General features: G+C 41.3%; 1 protein-coding gene across 8 annotated transcripts in view; it reads right to left on the reverse strand.

Annotated features, from left to right (window-relative positions):
* LOC148017636 (uncharacterized) overlaps positions 1 to 21,612 on the reverse strand; it is a 145,975-nt gene that overhangs the window by 5,815 nt on the left and 118,548 nt on the right. For 3 of the 8 annotated variants that reach the window (XM_087663435.1, XM_087663437.1, XM_087663436.1), the window contains exons 11-13: positions 6,473 to 6,691; positions 5,781 to 5,892; positions 969 to 1,759 (exon numbers count right to left, since the gene is read on the reverse strand). In XM_087663435.1, coding sequence (XP_087519561.1) covers positions 1,646 to 1,759; positions 5,781 to 5,892; positions 6,473 to 6,691 — 445 coding nt within the window. In that variant the 3' untranslated portion in view covers positions 969 to 1,645. Of the gene's footprint in view, positions 1 to 967; positions 1,760 to 5,780; positions 5,893 to 6,082; positions 6,149 to 6,472; positions 6,701 to 21,612 lie in introns of those variants that run through there. The other 5 variants (XM_087663441.1, XM_087663438.1, XM_087663439.1 and 2 more) reach the window with 5 other exon arrangements.

Consider the following 21,612-nt stretch of genomic DNA (forward strand, 5'->3'; position numbering starts at 1 on the left):
GCTTCCTGATTATGTTGAACATATTCACCAAGCAGAGTGTTGGCAAATTCCAACAGATGCTCCCAGTCCACCTCCTGAGAGTCCACAGAATCCGAAGCAACCTGCGCATAGGAACGATCCGGAATAACACCTAACTCTTCCGGGGTATGCTTGGTACGTTTACCCGCAGGCTGGATGTCAGGACCCGGGGGCAATTCTTCAGGGCACGGAACCATATCCTCTGGTTCCTCAGCATCAGAGTCCGGGCCAAGTGCTGCCACCGTTTGGTCTATGAAATCCAGATCCAAACCAGCCATCGTGTACGACGAGCTGATCTCCTGTTGTGCGTTCTCTCTCTCTCTCTCTCTCTCTCTCTCTCTTTCTCTCTCTCTCTCTCTCTCTCTCTCTGTGTACAGTGGCAGGGCTACTCTGCCTCAGTGTGCAGGGCTAGATTGCACGTGCAAGAAGAAAATGTCCTGTCGGCAACCTCTGATGTCAGCAGGGACAGAGTCGTGCTGCCGTTACCTCCAGGCTGCCAAACAACACGATCACAAGAAGGCGGGACGCAGGACAAGTTGGTGCGTGCCAGGCACAAACGCAGGGAGCAGAAGACAGGGGCGCAGACTCGAACGCTGGATGCTGGCTCTCGCTGAGGCGAAGGAGAAATCAATTGGCCCTGTTCTGTCGCACGCAATCTGTTACCTGTGGCGAGCTGACAGGCGGCTGATAGACGGCGGACAAGTGACGGCACCCAGGTCGGAAGGCGACGGCAAGGACCCCCACACGCAGGGCGGACGGGCGACGATGGCGACCAAGACCCGCAGGTCAGACGGCCAATCTCTCTCTCTCTCTCTCTCTCTCTCTCCAGACAACATGCAAGCAATCAAGTGTAATCGTGGGTGGGCGCGTAGGTCAGTTTATGCCTTGCGGAATTTTGTTCACTCAAAACAGCACACTAGGCTACAAATTTTATGTTCCCGCAACAATGATGACACGAGTGAAGTCGCTTTTGCATTGAAGAGGTCGTCCTGGCTTCATGAATGAGTTGTTGAATGCTATGGAACAAGCCTACCACTATCCTTGTTATAAGTACCAGTGAGTTGGCTTATGCATTAAGTGTTTTTTTATCTATAACATATGAAAGGCCCAAGTTCAAGAATAAGTTTTTGAAGGATCTGTCAGGCCTAGCCATGGAAAAGAGACCTGTCACCTCCCCAACCACGTAAGTATGAAACCTCTCCAGACTTCTAGTTTTGGGGATAATGTGCAATATCTGAATTCTGAGGGTAGCCAGAAAGGCCTTTGCGTTGTAGAATCCTCGGTCCTTTTTTTTAATAATACAAGGATGTCATTAGGATTTTGTCCCTGGTATCAATACCTATGTTTGGTCATAAAATGCTAGATGCGTGGACTCGGTGTACCTATGTCTTGTCATAAAATGCTAGATTCGTGGACTCGGTGAAAAGAAATGTCACTCTTAAAATTGATTCCTGCCTACATGACATTGCCACCGATGGAGAAAATGCTTTCCGACACACAAACTTCGAAAGATCGGTCATCCCTAGAGAGACCGGTGAAAGTCGGCAGCAAAACAGGCGAGTGCAAGTGGAACTGATGCAGTGCAAAATGCTTTGTATGAGCCACAGGTTTTGCATGTCTTCACGTATCACAAATTTTGGATTTCGAGGCCATAACGTAGGAAATAATCTCGAAATTCAGTCCAGACGATAATGCCGTCTCCATTAGCATCCAGCTTTTTGAATGTATCGTTCAGCAAGATCTGCAATAATTTCAAGTGAGTGCTGTGCTAAAGGCTACATTCACTTGGTCAACAGTAAGAAACCTTATATATTCTACATGCCAATAAGAACAACTAAAATTTCCATCGACTTTGAATGAAATCATACAGAAGCGAAAATAAAGTGTAGAAATCCTGGATAAAGATGATAAGGGAGAGGAACCATAGATGACTAGTAGCGAGCAAGATTACAAGCATAGGCCCTCAAAACTATACCATTTCTGTTTCTGTTTAGCCTCCTTCATCTAACAACAATAGCTCCTTTGTCAGCTTGGCACACGTGACAACACCACCTTCTCACATGATTTTGCACCATACGGGTGATATGCAAATGAGGTTTACACCCAGCAAACTTTGTCTATTGTACGTGCAGGTTTAATTCAGAGAGAGATTATGAAAACTCAATCTCCTGTAATAGGGCAATGCTGAGCACCTTTGGAAGGTTTTATAGATTTTCTAGGACTAACCATATGTTTCTTTTTTTTTTCTTTTGGTGCACCAGTGCCTGCTGTCAAACCTTCAATGTCCTCTACACAACCACCTTGTTACCTCAGTGATCATCTCTTTTGTCTTTCTAATCTGACAAATCAGTGAACAAACTCGTCCAGTCATCTATAAAAACACAAGCTCTACTTTTGAACTGGAGTTTCTCATGACGCATATGAATGGCAAGTCAAGGCACGCAAATGTTCAATTTGCCAACCTTCGCTGTGGCCCAGAAGTCTGTTGTTTTTGCTAGGTGCCAATTTATAGACTTGGCACTCAAGATGTGACATGTGGGAAGGCAACTTATGGCTCAAGGTCGGACTCGCTTGACTCATGGATTGCTCCAGTTTTATTTTATTAGAAAAAGGATGGGTATGCTGTGGTTAAGCAACTCTTCAAGTTCAGGAAGCATGCAAACTTCGAGAACATCACAGATTGCATGCCTCTGGGTGCTGCTGCATGGGTGATGGTGCTTGGAGGCTCTCTCTCAGCAAAAGCCTCACACATGCCAAGTGAGGATGGATTCCTAGGGCTTTCTATCAGATTCTGAAACGTGATTGGTCCTTTTCAAGGCTTAATAAACAACAACACACGAGAGATCAGATGACAGAAGGCTTGATAACTGGATCAATCTGACTGGTCTCAAAGTCTCAGGCAGCAGCCAAGACAAAGTTGCCTCCCTTGCCAAACTCAAAGTGCCACTACCAAAGCAGGCATTGGACCACTGCACTGCTCAGCAGGATCTAAATCTTATCCGAGACCAGGCTTATACAACAGCTGTGTATTTACAACCACCCCATGTATATGGCCAGAGATTCTGGCAGCGGATACTGTCAGCACTAATTTGGTGAGTCCTTGTGGTTTGCACCAAATGGACTTGATTCTGCAGCACTATTACCTTCTGTACAATTCTTTTGAAGTTCCTCATTAATGTCCTGCAATGGTGGTTCTAGATGTCACATCTGCTGGAGTCCTGCTCCACTCCCTCATCATGGGATGAGTGGAGGTAGTGTTGAAGATGTCTGACTTCCTGTGTTCCAAGGGGAAATCCTTTTCTCCTCAACATGTTCAAACAGAGGGCTGGTGGTCAATTGGGTCCAAAGGTTGTTCAATACACACATACACTCAGTACAGATGGGTCTGGACTACAGCCAAAGAGCCTAGAATGAGGAGACCGAAGATCAGGACTTCAGCTTGGACCTTAGAGCAGTTTATTTCACCAAGCAGTTCAACAACTTTTTAAAACTCTGATAGCATTTCATCTCTTCTTTCATGGCTATCTGTGAGGTTGCTACATAGGCCTTTCTACCAATCCAGCAAGTGAGACAGCCTCCAGGTGTTACATGTTGTGTCCACTTGCCTTTAACTTTATAGTGGAATCTTGATGAAACGCATGAGGATGAATAATGACGATTTATTAAGTCTGCAACATGTTTCTGGCTGGTAAATTGTAACTAGTCTGGAGACTACCCAACAGGAAGTGATATACCACATGGTCACAAGGAGAACCTGATTGGAAACCACCAATCTCTCTACTAAAGAAAGTCCTATGGTGCTCCAATAAAGGAGCTTCCACTTGATGCTCAAGAGAAGTGATGCTAGTTGCTGCTTTGAGATATCAATCTCCACATGACAAGTGTGATGGTCCGGCCCTTGGAATCCCCTGCAGGGCACATCCGCAACCCCTAGGAGGCATCCTGAGAGCCTGTGACGTGCCGCATTTCACCAGAGCTTCTCAACTCGACACACACTCGGCATGCACAACTCAACACAACCTGGCACCAAAGTTTGCAGAATGGCCCATCTTGAGGCCAAAGCTCATAATCAAGAAAACGGACTATGTACAAGACAAGCAAAAGGCACAGACGGACATAGTTTGAAGGTGAGGACTGGTGCTATCAACACGCATCCAAGCATGACTTGACGCTGTGGGCTGAGGGAGAGGTATCTCACAGCAGCTCCATGAGGGACCCAAGTGAAGTTCTCATGGAATCTCCAATCCAACTGTCAGAGCACCAAAAACTCTACTGAAAGTCTCTATGGCCACAACAAAGTCCTGAAGTTTCCCTCATCTCCATCTGAATATACCACTATGTCACCTACAAACTCCACATCAAGGGGCTCATCAAACTGGGGGATGGGAAACCTGATCTGTTTGATTCCTGTGGATCTATCTGTCAAAAAAAAAAGTCATATGCTCTGCTACAAAGAAAGGACAAGGGGGTGAGCTACAACCCTCTCTCACTAATCTCTAAACGATGAATCTCTTGCCTCTAGCCCCACTGACAAGGACCTGACTATGGGGTGGAGAATGGAGAGCCGACCTTGTCTCACTAATCTCTAATTGTTAAATCTCTCTCTTCTAAACCCACTGGTACGGACCTAACTATGGTTTGGAGATTAGATAGCTGCAACTCCTCTAATCCACTGCACTCAAAATCCCATCCACCAGATAGTACCCTCTAAGGGTCACACAGCTCCTTGACATCAACAGGCACACTTGGTCTTGGATTGATCAAGAGCAATGGATTCCCACAAGATGAAGATGCTTAGGTCCCATGATACTGCACTCTTGAACAGAAAACTGAGTGGGGTGGATAATGTCCAACATCAAAGGGGACAATTTGAGGCTGATTGGCTTCGCAAGATTTTTATAAGCAGTTTCAGGAAAAGTAATGGTATTCACTGGGGGGAATGAGGTGGATCAGTCCCTTGGATAGCCTCTCTGGATCTCTCTTGATGCCATAATCTCTTAAGAAGCTCGGATAAGGCCCATGCTGATAAGATCGCAGTACTCCAGAAAAAATCCTCATCAATCCATTGTCCCCTAGACATTTGCCTGAAGGCAAGGCCATGAGTGCCTTCATAAGCTCCTCCTTTGTGAAAATAGCCACCATATGCTTCATTATGCTTGCTTGTCCTCCTAGTGACCAGCCTCTTGGAACACTGCTAAACCATGCACCCTGAACACTTCTCCTCCTCCCTCCAAAGTGCTGTCAATGACATTTTAGCAATCCTGTCCCTCTCTAGAAGGTCATGTCTCCTCCTTGAAGCCTCCTCTCATAAGGGACTGATCTCTTGGAGGCTCTCATCCAAATCTGTAGCTGCCAAGCCAAGTGAAAATGATCTAGACCCCCAAATCTGTGCGATGGATTCTTTGAGATCATCATCATGGTACAAGTGGTCTGGGAACTAGCTTGGGATCCTCTAATTGTCTTGAGCAGAACTAACAGATCCAACGAAAGATCTGAGAGAGAGTGCCAGAATGCATAATCTGTGACACCACTTTCAAGTGTCCAAATCAACTTCATCCTTTTGGAAGTCCAGCTGTTATTTGCATGCATATGGTGGTAGAAAAAATATTGAAGGCTCTCAAGCAAGAGGTAATGGAAGCATCAATATCAAAACAATGAAAGTTTCAAGTATTTGGTTGATATAGCTAGGGATGATAGCCCGTTGATAGGCCTTTTCTCTAACTATGTTGAAAACATAGACAGGGTTAATGAAAGAAGCAAACCTCAGGCACATTCCGGTGGCCAGACTTGATCTCAGTTATGTCCTCCATCATTAGCATGAGTTCAGAATGGCTCAATTTAGAGTCAGCATCAACATTGTACCTATCCCAAATCCTGTAGAGATATAAGTTAATAGATTCACATCAAAAGCCTGTGTGTATTTTAAAAGTTCGTCCCAACCAGCTTGCCTTATTTTACATGCCAGACCTTATGTCTCAAATGTAGACTTTATTATGCAGAGAAAACCGAGGTCAGAATGCATGGAGTTCCAAGAAGTGAGAGTGGAAATTTATAAGGATGTAACCTTATTCTAATATCGAGAGGTCTGAAGTCAATAATGCAGAAATGTCGGCACATGCACTATGCTATTCTGCACGTACCATTGTCAAGTTATTAAAAAAACTTCAAATTATAACAACTCTTGTCTACATAGCAAAGAAGCCAGCTATTTTTCAAGATGTTCCATATTCCATGATCAATTCTAATTTTTTTTCTTTTTAGAAGACCAATTTCCAATTCTTATTCCATGAAGTTGTAAGAACCTATAACATGAGCAGATTCACATCAATATAACTTCAGTTCCAAAAATAGATGCTGTATGACATAGATGACAGTCCAGGAAATGCAAGGCATAATGCAGTCTTGAGATTTTTGTTACACTTTTCTCTCAATCTGATAGACCATTAACATTTACCTGCGAAGGTCACCTTCCTGCAAACGAGATTTCTCTAGATGGCAAATAAAAGCCTTGCCTGGTACGGCCCATGGTGCTGATAGATAGTCCAAGGACTGCATGTGATATAAACGTGATATAGTCCTGGCAAAAGCAAACTCCTCATCCTTTTCCTCATGAAGATTATGTAGGGGTCCTGTTTTGTTCAACATCACATTCGGACGACTGGTCTCTTCAATGCTGCAATCACTAGAATTGCATCAGTTTATGTAACAAGCCCATCCTCCCTCCCTCCCTTCCCTTTAGATATGCCAGCAAAACCACTGCTTAAAAGAATAATGAGCCCTGTCATTCTTCTATCATTGCAATAAAAAGCTCCAAGATGAAAGTCATCAAAATAATTCATCACAACAATGCTGATACCACATAAGATAGGATCATGAACCAAAACAACTTGGATGCTGCAGCAACCAAATACTCCCATTATACACAAAAGACTAAGACATATATCATGTGGAAAAACGAAATACATCATCAGAAGATCTCAAATGCTGGAGGAAACGAACGCCCCCAAATTACACAAAATACTCGACAAGAATAAATCATTTCCCTGCAAGCCATTTTAATGAATCAAGATAAAATCATGAAAAGTCCAAATAAAGCTCTAAGCAGAGGAGTGGACTTTGAGAAACTGGCCAGGCAAAACAAAGTCAAAGGCCCTAACAGATGCAGCTGAGGAAAAAGCTTCCCAATAATGCAAAGAGGAATCCATGGCTGTAACAGCAGAACTTTTACTAAGAAATCCAAACATTTGATAGGTATTGTTTTGTATATACTTCTCTCGCAAAACCAATGTATTAACAGACACAGTTATGCCTCCAGTGGGTGTGAGTCTCTGTGCTGCCATAGTGGGTAAATTGGTGGAGCTTGTCTTTGTTTTTCATGAAAGAGAGAAATGTATTACTAAACACCTTAGAAAAAATCCCTCTCCAGGTAGAAATGTGAATTAGCCCTATATAGGACCTCAAAGACAATAAAAGTCTAATACAACAATTGAGTAAACAACCAATCAGACAGCCTGTAATGGCATACCATATGTGACTTGAAGTGGAAGCAGTGCCAGGGTCCCATGTGCAATGAAAAGCATCTCTCATCCTCATCTATGTATGGATGATCTCTGTCCAAATCCTAGAGTCTTGGAAGCAGGAATGTCCTGCAAATCTATGGCATGGCGATCTTGCAATCTAGATCAACAAAGCAATGAGATCCATCTGTGAAAATGCCCCTCGCTCTACTCTCTTGCAAAAAGTTTGACATGGAACTATGCTCAAGTACTATCATAGTCTCACTCATACCAAGGGACCATCTTGAGGACTCTCCTCCATATCTCCCAAGCTTTAGGACAATCCTATCTATAAGCAGTGTTTCAACATCTCCTTTGGCTCTCCACATCTGAACCTTCCATAACCAATCTCAATCTCGAGCTAATGAGAGGATACTCTGAGCTGGCCACTTGCATCTCATGTGGCACGTATACATATAGGTATCCTGGTCTCACGATGAAGCCATCCCCTATAGTCCTCATAAAGCGATCCCTATAGTACGACATCTTCGGTGGAAGAGGCTGCTTGGGTGAAATCCATGTGTGCTGCATGTATAACTGATAAAGGTCTTGTCACATGACCAAGTTCCTCTCAATGTGGGAGAGGTGTGTGCAGGGGTAGTCAGCATCATATTGAAAGGGGGGAGATGGTCTATGTCAATTTCGTATCCTATGAGCCATTGCTAGACCTATGCATACCATGAAGTTTCATGTCTTGCCAAAGCTAGCTGTCGAAAGGCCTCAAAGGCTCCCCTAGATAGTCTATATGGGTGCATGTCACGTACTCTATGTATGAAGCTGATGGTCTGAAAAAGGGCCTCTATCATTATGGGGGATGCAACAAACTTGAAGGGACAAGCCCGAGTGAGAGCACAAGCAAGAGGAAGCACTAGAGATGTGAGCTATGGCGGATGGAGATATATATATATATATATATATATATATATATATATATATATATATATATATATATATATATATATATATATACTCAAGATTTTGCAATTGATGTGGTAACTCCAACACTCACAATGTGTGACCGGCCTTCCCTTATTCAAATATCAGTGAAAGAATAAAGAATGAAGTGACAGTGACGGGCACCCGCCACCACCTGCAATGTACACCTGTGTGGATACTGTTAGTGTAGTGAATACATGGGCGGCATAGGCACAAGTGCCTTTATGCACAACCACCTTCCACTTAAAGGTGAATGTGTTCCTAGTGAGGAGAGAACAAGAAAAAAGGGACAAAGTACAATAGGATGAGGAAAAACGTCATCTTATCTAGCACCCATCAACTTCTTAAGGAAGGCAAAACGCTCCATCGAGAGACTTTTAAGGAGTAGATTTGCAAGATTTTCGTCACTTGAGATCTTGACAAGCTCAATGGACTTGTCCTCAATGACCTCTCAAATAAAGTGATAATGCACCTCAATGTGCCTTGTCTTTACATGGAAGACCGGATTCTTGGACAACTGAATAGCACTCATAGAATCTGAATGCAATGTAGAGATCACAACAGTAATACTAAGTCTGCCACTAGATAGCCTAACCAGAGAGTCTCCTTGCAAGCCTCAATGGTAGCAATATACTCTGTCTCTATAGTAGATAGAGCCGTACATTTCTATATCTTGGACATCCAAGAAATAGCACCTCCAACAAAGGTGAAGACATAGCTAGAGGTGGTCTTCCTACTATCTACATATCCTGCATAATTCGAGTTAGTGTACCCCACAACTCCTGTATCCTAGCCACCATAAAATATGCACATATCTCCAGTGCCCTTAAAGTACATCATGATATCCTTTACGGCATCCCAATGCTACCTACCAAGTGTAGCCATATAGTATGCCACAACTCCCACCACAAATGCTATGTCAAGACAAGTGGCTATTATGGCATACATCAAACAACCTACTATGGATGCATAAGGAATCTTGGCCATCTTGATCTTTTGCTCATTAGACTATAGACAATTAGCCTAACTAACCTTCACATAAAAAGGTAAAGGACAACCAATAGGCTTAATGTACTACATATGAAACTGCTTAAGAACCCTTTGGATGTATTCTTGCGAGAAGTAAAGGAGCCCCTTAGAGCGATCGTGCATGATATATATCCCAAGTATATGCAAGGCCTACCCCATATCCTTCATCTTAAAGCTCTTCTTGAGCTGACTTTTCAAGGTGTCCAACTCATCATGAGCACTCCTAACAATCAACATATTATCCACATAGAGTACTAAAATCATAAGACTATCATCGTAGGCCTTCTTCGTGTATAAACATGGATTTATATCACTGCAAGTATATCCTTGTGAATGCACAAAAGCATCCAACTTGTGGTACCATTCCCTAGATACTTGCTTAAGGCCATAGAGGCTTTTTTACAACTCATACACTAGGTGTTCCTTGCCTTTTTCCTCAGAGCCCTTAGGTTGTTGTATATAAATCTCATCATACGAGTCCCCATGCAAAAAAGCCATCTTAACATCCATCTGATAGCGGTCTAGATCTAGTTATGCAACCCAAGCCAATACCAACTATAAGAGAGAAGACTTCATCGAAGTCAATACTATGCTCCTACTTAAAACCCTTGGTAACCAATCTGGTCTTATAACTTGGCTTAGGACATCCAGGGGTACTCTTCAACTTGTATACCTACTTACATGGCCAAATATGCTTTCCACTAGACAAAGAAACCAAATCCCACGTATGATTTTTCTACAATGAGTTATACTCTGACTGCATGGCCCTCTGTCAAGAGTGATTATCACCTTTGTGCATGGTCTCATCATAGGTAAGAGACTCACCAATATTTGTTACCATAACATAATCCATAGGGAGCACAAACCGCTCATGTTGACGTCTATCTCTAGTAGACTGCCACAAAACACGTTGTGGAGCCTGTACATCCTATCTAACGTCATGGTCATGGGCCACTGCAGTACCAACTGCTGCAAGTTGTCTAACTAGTTGTATAGTAACATGAGGCTTCTTAATCACCCTATATACCTTAATGACTTGCTCAAGCTGCTTATGCATATTCTTCTCATGAAAAACAACATCATGGTTAAGGACGACATTCCAAGCCTACAGATCCCATAAGCAATAGCCTATATTGCCTGCATTCCCATAACCAAAAAAGATATATTTCACGGACTTAGGATCCAACTTATTGCGCTAGTCCTTGGAAACATGGTAAAAAGCCTTACAACCAAAGACATGTAAATGAGCATATGATGGAGGTTTTCAAACCATACCTCATCTGAACTGATAGTCAAAAGCAGTGCATGGGAAGTGATTAATTAGATATATGGAAGCAACTATCTCAGTCCAAAAGTGCTGTGATAACCCTGCTTGGCTAAGAATACTATATACTTGCTCTTGAATCATCCTATTCATGTGCTCAAGCATACCATTCTGAGGTGGGATATACAAGGCGATCAACTGACGCTTAATACCCCTCTCATCACAACATTACTCAAAGGCTTTACATACATACTCTCCCCCATTGTCAGATCATAGGCATTTTAGTCTATATCCAGACTGGTTCTCAACAAAAGCAAGCTAACATTGAAACATAGCTAAGACTTCCAATTTTTGCTTTATGGGGTATGCCTAGACTTTATGTGAGTAATCATTAATGAAAATAATTAAGTACTTCACACTATCTAACAACTTATAGAGCATAGGTCCACAAACATCAAAATGGACAAGAGAAAAAGACTTATCCATGTGCATAATAATACCAAACTTCTTATGCGAACTACGGGTCTTCCTACCATAGAAGCAATGATCACAAAAATCAAAACATTTATAATCAAGGAACAGAAGATACTACAAACAGGTAAGCATTTTCATTTTCTTAATGATATGCACCCAAGGTGACGATGCCATAATGATATATGTGGTACTACAACCATTGCCAAAACATAGTCGGTAAACCCAAATACAAGGGGAAAAAAAGTGCCAAACTTAATAGCTCGTGTCAAAACAAGATTTCCATGGGTAATCTTCCACGAGGAATCTCCAAAGGATACGACGTAACTCGCATCATCTAACTGTTCAACAAAAAGTAGACTATTAGTCAAAGCCGAAACATAGCATACATCATGCAAAGTAAGCATATTGCCTAAAGCAAATTGCAATTGGACATCTCCAATACCAAGTCATTATCCAATCTGACAAATCCTATCATGTTGCGATAAAAGTGGAACCGCTCTCGATGAGGGGTAACATGAAATGAAGCCCCTAAATCAATCAGCCAACATTGAGCATAGGTGGACAAGGCATCAATCAACTATGAAACATCAAGAGAAAAAGATGCTTGTAAACATCTTATGGTTGCCATTATGCATTTTATGGCACTATGGCTGAATATGACCCTACTTCCTACAATAATGACAAGTCAATGCGGACTTACCGCCATTGAATTTACTACCAGATTGTCCACATGACTGAGAACAAGATTGTTGAGAATCTCTCCCACAATGGTTATTACCACTCTAACCATTATTGCGTCTGAGTGTCAAAGCATGAGAACTTCGAGAAGCATCAACATTCTTTCTGTTAACCTTTTCATTCAATAGTGCATCCTCTACGTCCTGCAAATTCAGCCCATAAGCAAGCATATTTGCACACATAGCAATATGAAATATGTCACCTGACTCAATCAATGGAACCAACAAGAACAAGGGAGAAAGATTATCCTTAAAGTCAATCCCTTGCAAAAACAAGTGGTTGAAAATACAATGAAACTTACTTAAGTGGGCGAACATGGAAGTCCCCTTCTTCATACGAATGTCCATGAGTTGCTTCAACCAATACATTTGAGAGGTAGGGCTCTGCTTATTATAGACATTACGAATCTTATCCCATAACTCCCAAGCGGTCTATCCTTTAGAGACACATTATGGAATATCTGCTTAGAGAGTGACAAAATGATCGTAGATTTGCATAACTTATCTAGTTCAGCCCCATCATTTGTATCAAAGTATTCGAACTTTACAACCTCATGTCTCAATGGCTTAATTTGCAATTTCTGCACTAGAACCTGCCAAATTTGTGCCTTCCAATAGCTGTAGTTTGTGCCATCCAACTTGTCAATGTTGAAGATAGCATTCTCATTTGACCCACTAGCCATAATGCAATAAATGAAAGCACAATCCAAGACAAACAAGCTGCTGAAAATGACAGCAAAACAGGCCAAAATTGACACCAAGACACTGTCTAAACAGATGAAATCAGCAAAGAGTAAAGTCATCCACTAACTACCAAAGAATGGCTGTCAAGTCAAATCTACTCTCATAAATGATGCATAAAACTACAATTACAGCATGCTGAAAATAATAATTGTAGTAAATTCAAAGCCAGGTGTCAACAATCAACAGATAGAATCCAATTTGCAACTGCCAAGTATATCCTACAAGGAGCGGGATATGTACAAACCACTAGTAGTCACTAAGCATGCAGCCAATATTGAGAACTATCAAACTCAATGTGTCAAAGGGGGATATATCCAATAGGCATAACTATCATGCATATAGTAGGTCTCATGTCACAACTCTATAGAAACAGAATTTGTATCCTATTTCATTAATTTGTCTATATAATGATTTATTAAATTTATTTCCTTTGCACTAATTAGATATAAAGAAAAGTGCATTGGAGCTGGCCACTGATGAGTGGTCACAAGTTATAGTGGACCCACGCGGTGGGTTAGAGAAAAGATAGTTCACACTTCCACCTATATGGCCCGATTGGGCGCCTGTGACTAGAACTCACGCATATCAGGGTTAGACTCGCACACAGAAAGGATTGATGCCTTGAAGTGTGGGCTAGATCCACCAGAACAAACAATTACAATCAACAAGATGGCATGATCATGAAATGCTTGTATAATGTGCATGTGTGGGCTGAAAGCTTGAAATACACATTTCTTTGCATAGGAAAGTCACATGAAGATTCGGATACCATTTTTGCGATGTACACGGAAAAAGCTTTCATATGACACCCATATTGGGGGGGTCCCTAAATTTTAGGAGATCCCTAAATTTTAGGAGCCTCGAATTAGCCTAAAAATGCTAGTCCTAAAAAATAGGGATGTCATTCTAAAAATAGTAAGTTCTGTACTCTAACTGTGCTTGCTAAATTTGATTGTTTCTATTCTTGAGAGTATTCAACCCAAAAAGGAAGGCCATAGAGAAGAGACAAGTGTCAAGACACTTGTCACACAAGTTTCCAAGTGTCCCACCACTTGTCACATCTCATGACATGTGGCTGGACACTTATCTTGTGCTACTCCACTTTCCCCTTTTGTACTAGCTCTCCCCTCTCCTATAAATAAGAGCTCGTTTTTCTTCATTCAACATCATTTTTCTTTGCTGTAAACGCCCCGAACAACGTAGTACGCTTAACAATTATGATATTCGCTTGTTTTCGAGATTTAATATAAAAGAGAATGAACACTTAAAGTTGAAAATGAAAATTACTCACAAAATTACAGCCATGAAAATGTAAAAGTAATGGAGACAAGATTGAGGGTTGAAGATGGGCAATCCCCCCCGAAGGAATGTATTTCTGCTCAACCCAAGTCCCTTAGGGAAGAGCTCAGTTACAATCAACCTGAGAGTGAGAAGAAGTAATTCTCACTCTCACAAGATCATGCAAAGATGTACAAACACACATGCATTATCTATTATGCAATGACAAGAACTGATTTCATTACAGTATGAGAGAAGAAAAAGGGGCAATCAGCCTTTCTCCATCGTTGATACTATACCAAGTGATTTTGGGAGCTACTTTTGAAGGTCCAACATTTCAAGAAGATCAGCAATTCGAAAAAGCTTAGGAAGTTTCAAGGAGGTTTGCATTTTAAACTTCGTACTGCTCTTAATCATTATCATTGTTCTAGTCTCAGGGAACTCATTGACCATGCTGAGACATGGGAAATGGAGCACAATGGCAACAAATCATTCCAAAAGAATGATAAGAAGAGAGTAGCTGATGATGAGGAGTATTCAGCCCCAAATGAAGGACAAAAACAGTGGCAAAAGCAGCCATCAAATCAAAAGAAGATGAAGCCCTATGCACCTCCTAATGCTCCGCAATTTCGCTCCAATCTATACCCACAAGCAAAGCAATTTTCTGAAGAAGAAAAGCAACGCTTCATGAAAGAAGGGAAGTGCTTTAAATGTGGACAAACAGGCCACATAGCGAAGCAATGTCCAAACAAAGGACAAAGCAAGGTTTCTGACAACAAGCCTAAGTCGCCAGTGAAAATCAATGCTATCAGTGATGTAGTTGCAAACACAACTCACACTCCAGAGACGCGCAAATTATTAAAAGCTTGGGGACAGTTGCAAGGTAAGCAAGCACTATTCTTGATAGATCTTGGGGCGAATGAAAATATCATTTCCTTGCAATTAGCTAAAGAGCTTGGATTAAAGAATGAAGAGATGGACACTCCGGCAAAAGTTCGCCAAGCTTTAAATGCTGATGAAGGTGACACAGTGAAGACTGTGATACCCTACATTGGCAAGCTCAAGTTTCAAATTCAAGGCTATAGTGACGAAGATACCTTCTGTATCGGAGACCTTGATGGTTGCGATGTGATTCTTGGCATGCCCTGAAATCATAGAGTAGATTCAACCATCTTCTCTCAAAAAAAGAAGGTAGAACTCACCAACAAAGGCAAGAAGTACGAGATCCAGGCTGGAGTTTCTGGAGACACCATACCTATGGTAAGCCATATGCAAGTCTCTAGAGCAATTAAGGATTGTGTTCAATGTTGTCTGCTTTATGTCACTGATGTAAAAGATAATATGAATGCTGAAAACCAAGAGCAACATCAGCTCTTGAAAAAGTATAAAGATTGTTTTTCGGAAGATCTTCCTTATCAGCTTCCCCCAGAAAGGCCAGAAGACCATCATATTGATATTATCCCGGGCAGTTCTCCTCCTAATATAGCACCATACCGTGTGAGCCGTCCTCAACAAGAAGAAATCAGAAAGCAAGTCGAAGACCTACTCAACCGTGGGCTAATTAGGCCAAGTAGCTCACCATTTTGTTCACCGGTTCTTCTTGTTCAAAAGAAAGATGGCACATTCAAGATGTGCATTGATTATCGAGCCCTCAACAAAATCACTGTGAAGAATCGGTTTCCTATTCCCAGAATTGACGACATTTTGGATCGTCTAAGAGGCTCAAATGTTTTCAGCCGCATTAATCTAAAGAGTGGTTATCATCAAATTAGGGTAATACCACAAGATGTACACAAAACTGCTTTCCGCACTTCATACGGTCTTTATGAATTCTTGGTGGTTCCTTTCGGATTAACCAATGCACCAGCCACCTTTAATGGAATGATGGAGCGCATCTTTAGAGAGCATCGACAATATGTCGGTACTTTCTTTGATGATATTCTTGTCTTTAGCAAGAATGAAGAGGAGCATCATCAACACTTGGAAATTGTTCTACAATTACTACAACAAAATCAACTCTTGGTAAATGGTAAAAAGAGAGAATTTTTCATGCATAAAATAAATTACCTTGGGCATGTCATCTCTTCTGAAGGGATTCAAATGGATCCTGAAAAGATCAGGATAATCCAAGAATGGCCTCATCTTCATGATGTACATGAGGTGCGATCGTTTCTTGGCTTATGTTCTTATTACCGTCGCTTCATCAAGCATTTTGCACATATGGCTTCTCCACTTCATGACCTTACAAAGAAGAAGATCTCTTTCCAATGAAAGGAAAAAGAGAAGGCAGCCTTCACAAGGCTGAAAACAGCTCTTACTTCTGGACCTGTTCTTATCATTCCAGATCTGGTAAAACCATTTGTGGTGGAAGCAGATGCTTGCGGTGATTGTATTGGTGCAGTGCTAAATCAAGAAGGCCATGCCGTAGCCTTTGAAAGCCGCCGTCTAAATGATGTGGAGAAAAGGTATGACATTTATGAAAAGGAGCTCTTAGCAGTGGTTCATGCTTTAAAGATATGGAAACATTATCTTTTAGGCAATGAATTCCTTATTAAAACCGATCATCAAAGCTTGAAGTATTTCAAGACTCAAAAGCATTTGCAGGAGAAACATGCAAGATGGGAAAATTTCTTATCTATGTTTCATTTTCAAATTATGTACACTCCAGGGAAACAAAATGTAGTTGTTGATGCACTTTCTAGAGTGCCTCGCATTGCAACTATTACAGTGGCTCATCATGAAGATTTTCAAACAATGAAGAATACTTATGATGAAGATACTGATTTTGCAGCAATTTGGTCAAATTTACAGCAAGGAGGTTCTCATCCAGATTATTCCATCAAAGACGGTTACCTTCTCATGAACAATCGCCTTTGTGTCACTCTTCCTGTTCGACAAAAGGTGCTTAAAGAAAGTCATGAACCCCCTTATGCAGGGCATAGAGGGAGGGCAGCCACTCTAAGTGCAACTGAGCGCTACTTTTATTGGCCAACATTACGAAAAGATACGCATAACTTCATTGAAGCTTGTCTGGTATGCCAAAAATCCAAATATGATAGGCAGAAGATTCCAGGATTGTTGCAACCTCTTCCAGTGCCCAAAGATCCATGGGAATCTATCACAATGGATTTCATCTCAGGTATTCCAAGAACACCTCAAGGTCATGATATGATTTGGGTCATAATTGATAGATTCAGCAAACAATCACATTTTATTCCATGTCATAAAACATTGAAATCCGCACAAGCTGCAAGACTTTTCATTCAACATATCTTCAGATTACATGATATGCCTTCTGAGATCATTTCAGATAGAGACTCCAAATTCACAAGTAACTTTTGGCGTGCTTTATTTGAGAATTTGGGAACCACTTTAAAGTTCTCCTCAGCTTTTCATCCTCAAACTGACGGCCAAACAGGGGTGATAAATCTCACTCTTTTGGATGTGTTGAAAGCTTATGTTAGTGAACATAAGTCACAATGGGAGAAATATCCTCCATTATTGGAGTTTGCTTACAATAATACAGTGCACTCATCCACAGGGAAAGCTCCAAATGAAATAGTACAGGGTAAAGTGATTCCTCCTCCAATTATTCGCACTAAAGATAAGATTTTTGCTGCTGATGAGTTTGCTTCAGATTTAAAAACCACAATGGATCAAGTTTGAGCCACTATCAAAGTTGCCCAAGAGCGACAAAAGAAACAAGCAGATAAACGAAGAAGACCTTTGGCTTTTGAAAAAGGTCAATAAGTCTTGCTAAAGTTTGATAAAAGTAGGCTCAAACAAGGTTCTGGTCAAAATTCATCTTTTCCAAAGCTCTCCAGTAGATACTTTGGACCCTTCAAAGTGATTGAGAAAATAAATGAAGTTTCTTATCGACTTGAGCTTCCTGCTCATTGGAAAATACACAACGCTTTTCATGTAAGTTTGCTAAAACCTTACATAGGACCAGAACCAAAGGAACCCATTACTGAAGATCCCCCAGAAGTTGAAGAAACAGAGCAACTCTTGGAACCTGAAAAGATTTTGTTTCTCAAGGATCGAACCACGAGAAGTGGCCTTGTGACACGAAAATTCTTACTAAAATTCAAGAATCTACCCACAACAGATGCACAGTGGGTAGATGAAAAATTCATGGAGGATTACCCAAATATTCTACAACAATATCAAGAAGCTTTTCAGCTGAGGACAGCTGAATAAAAGCCAGAGGGCTGTCATAACTCTATAGAAACAGAATTTGTATCCTTTTTCATTAATTTGTCTATATAATGATTTATTAAATTTATTTCCTTTGCACTAATTAGATATAAAGAAAAGTGCATTGGAGCTGGCCACTGATGAGTGGTCACAGGTTATGGTGGACCCACGCGGTGGGTTAGAGAAAAGATAGTTCACACTTCCACCTATATGGCCCGATTGGGCGCCTGTGACTAGAACTCACGCATATCAGGGTTAGACTCGCACACAGAAAGGATTGATGTCTTGAAGTGTGGGCTAGATCCACCAGAACAAACAGTTACAATCAACAAGATGGCATGATCATGAAATGCTTGTATAATGTGCATGTGTGGGCTGAAAGCTTGAAATACACATTTCTTTGCATAGGAAAGTCACATGAAGATTCGGATACCATTTTTGCGATGTACACGGAAAAAGCTTTCATATGACACCCATATTGGGGGGATCCCTAAATTTTAGGAGATCCCTAAAATTTAGGAGCCTCGAATTAGCCTAAAAATGCTAGTCCTAAAAAATAGGGATGTCATTCTAAAAATAGTAAGTTCTGTACTCTGACTGTGCTTGCTAAATTTGGTTGTTTCTATTCTTGACAGTATTCAACCCAAAAAGGAAGGCCATAGAGAAGAGACAAGTGTCAAGACACTTATCACACAAGTTTCCAAGTGTCCCACCACTTGTCACATCTCATGACATGTGGCTGGACACTTGTCTTGTGCTACTCCACTTTCCCCTTTTGTACTAGCTCTCCCCTCTCCTATAAATAAGAGCTCGTTTTTCTTTATTCAACATCATTTTTCTTTGCTGTAAACTCATGTACAGCACCCATAGATAGCTAGAAATTGGCCCCATCCATCCCCATCATCATCCCCCGCTTCTCCATTATCAAATTCCTCCATATTCCCTCTTCTATCACTGTTGTTTTACAAGACAGCAAGCCTGTAAATTCATTACAGGACCTCCTTCTCGAGCTCTATCTTCCATTTTAGTAACAAGAAGCAAGCTCTATCCATGTACTGCTGATCAACGATGGAGAAAGGCTGATTGTCCCTTTTTCTTCTCTCATACTGTAATGAAATCAATTCTTGTCATTGCATAATAGATAATGCATGTGTGTTTGTACATCTTTGCATGATCTTGTGAGAGTGAGAATTATTTCTTCTCACTCTCAGGTTGATTGTAACTGAGCTCTTCCCTAAGGGACTTGGGTTGAGCAGAAATACATTCCTTCGGGGGGGGGTTGCCTATCTTCAACCCTCAATCTTGTCTCCATTACTTTTACATTTTCATGGCTGTAATTTTGTGAGTAATTTTCATTTTCAACTTTAAGTGTTCATTCTCTTTTATATTAAATCTCGAAAACAAGCGAATATCATAATTGTTAAGCATACTACGTTGTTCGGGGCGTTTACATCTCAAGATAACGAAAGAGAACTGCTAGATATACAACTGACTGAGCAATTGTAAAGAAGCTCAATACATAGCCAAGCATGATGAATACATTACTAACAAAGATAGGTGGCAGCTCAAAGCATGAATCAAATCAGCTCATTAGGCAACAATTGCATCCAGAGAGCATAGACATAACTCAATTGAGTCCCACGGTCTCACTAAAGTAAGCTCAACTGCATAAATGCAAAGCTCTACTCAAATGCAAAATATCCAAGTAGCTCAAGTGACTCCCACTAGAACAAAACCAAATTGCCAAATGAGCGATGCAAGCTCAAAAACATCAAGTACATGGCCATCCGGAATCCAAGATACATCAAGTGTAGAGCCGAGAGAATAACATCTCAATAAGTCTTCAAGCCTATAATATCAATGACGAAAGTAATGGAGGCATAAAACCAAAGTGTCAAAGTATCCAATGTAACTTAAAATGGAGCCTCAAATGTCACCATAGACATGTCCAAGCCCATAGATCAGTGCCAAGTATGCACATAAGCATATTCCAAATCCGATAAGCATGTAAACCTTCAATACATAAGTCTTTCAAGCTAAATAACTTGTTGCCCACTGTATATACAGCAAAGAACCTTGCTTCAAACTTAGCAAAGCAAGCTCAAAACTATCCAAAAAGCACCTCAAGACATATATCAAGCATCCCAGCATCAATACATAGGTATATGAGCATCAATGGAATCAAACAATGAAGTAATGGCTGTCCTTGTTTATATTACAGCAAACTGCTGAATATACAGACAATAGGTGGGGTATGCACTTGCAAAGGATGCTCCAATAGGTCCCAAACAATGCCAAGAGAGGTGCCAAAGCTTTGTCAAATACCATAGGAGCTACAAGAGCTACCAGTGCTTGCAAGAGGACCAAGGACAGGAGGCTGAGAACAGGCACAAATCACACTGAATATGTTGATGTGTTTGCTGGTCTTGCTGCTCCTCACTGAGCCCTGGGCAATGGTAAACGAAGTATCTTTGGCCCCTTGAGCAAGCCTCGATGGGTGGGAACAAGCGGGAGCAGGATTCATACCTTGGGAAGAAAAGGACTGAACTACCATGGAACCTTTAAGCTAAAGCTTTATCTTGGGTTGAAGTGAAGCTCTTTGAACCAATGCTTTGATACCAATTGAAGGGAGAAGCCTAAGTGAGAGCACAAGCAAGAAGAAGCACCAAAGATGTGACCTATGGGGGAAGGAGCAACACAAAGAGAGAGAGAGAATATGTGTGTGTGTGTGTGTGTGTGTATGAAGATGTGGAAACTCCAACAATCACAATGTGTGATTGGCCTTCCCTTATTCAAATGCCATTGAAAGAATAAAGAATGAAGTGATAGTCATAGGCACCCGCCACCTACAGTGTACAGGTTTGTGAGAATTGTCAGTATAGTGAATACACAGGCGGCGTAGGCACAAATGCCTTTACCCCCAACAAAACCCAACCCTAATAATCTCATGTGATACAGATGGATTGCTGCGGATCATTCGTGAGAACATATGTGGTCTCTCAATCTGTGTCCATAGGTATGTGGCTAGGTCGGCGGTCCAAATAGGTGCACCATATATCATGGCTGATGTGACCAATGTGTCAAATAGCCACCTCCGTGTGTAGGGCTCCTAGAAGAGTGCTTGATGACACTCTCTCTCCATCATGGCTAATGCTATGTATCCTCATGTGAGTCGATCTCTGGCTATGTGTGCCATGGCGAATCTCCCGACTAATGCAGTGAATGTGACCCCTAAGTAGACGTATGAGTCTACAACCTCCACTTGTCATCCTGCTTATTATTAGGGCTCTCTAGTAATATATTTCAACCCCCATGGAGAAAAGTAATAGAGCGAAAATGTATAGCATCCAGTCATGAGAGATCTCCACTTTGATCCACA

This window comes from Lygodium microphyllum, chromosome 22 (genome assembly GCF_053477565.2).
Source record: "Lygodium microphyllum isolate KBCC chromosome 22, Lygodium_microphyllum_v1.1.10, whole genome shotgun sequence".
NCBI lineage: Eukaryota > Viridiplantae > Streptophyta > Polypodiopsida > Schizaeales > Lygodiaceae > Lygodium > Lygodium microphyllum.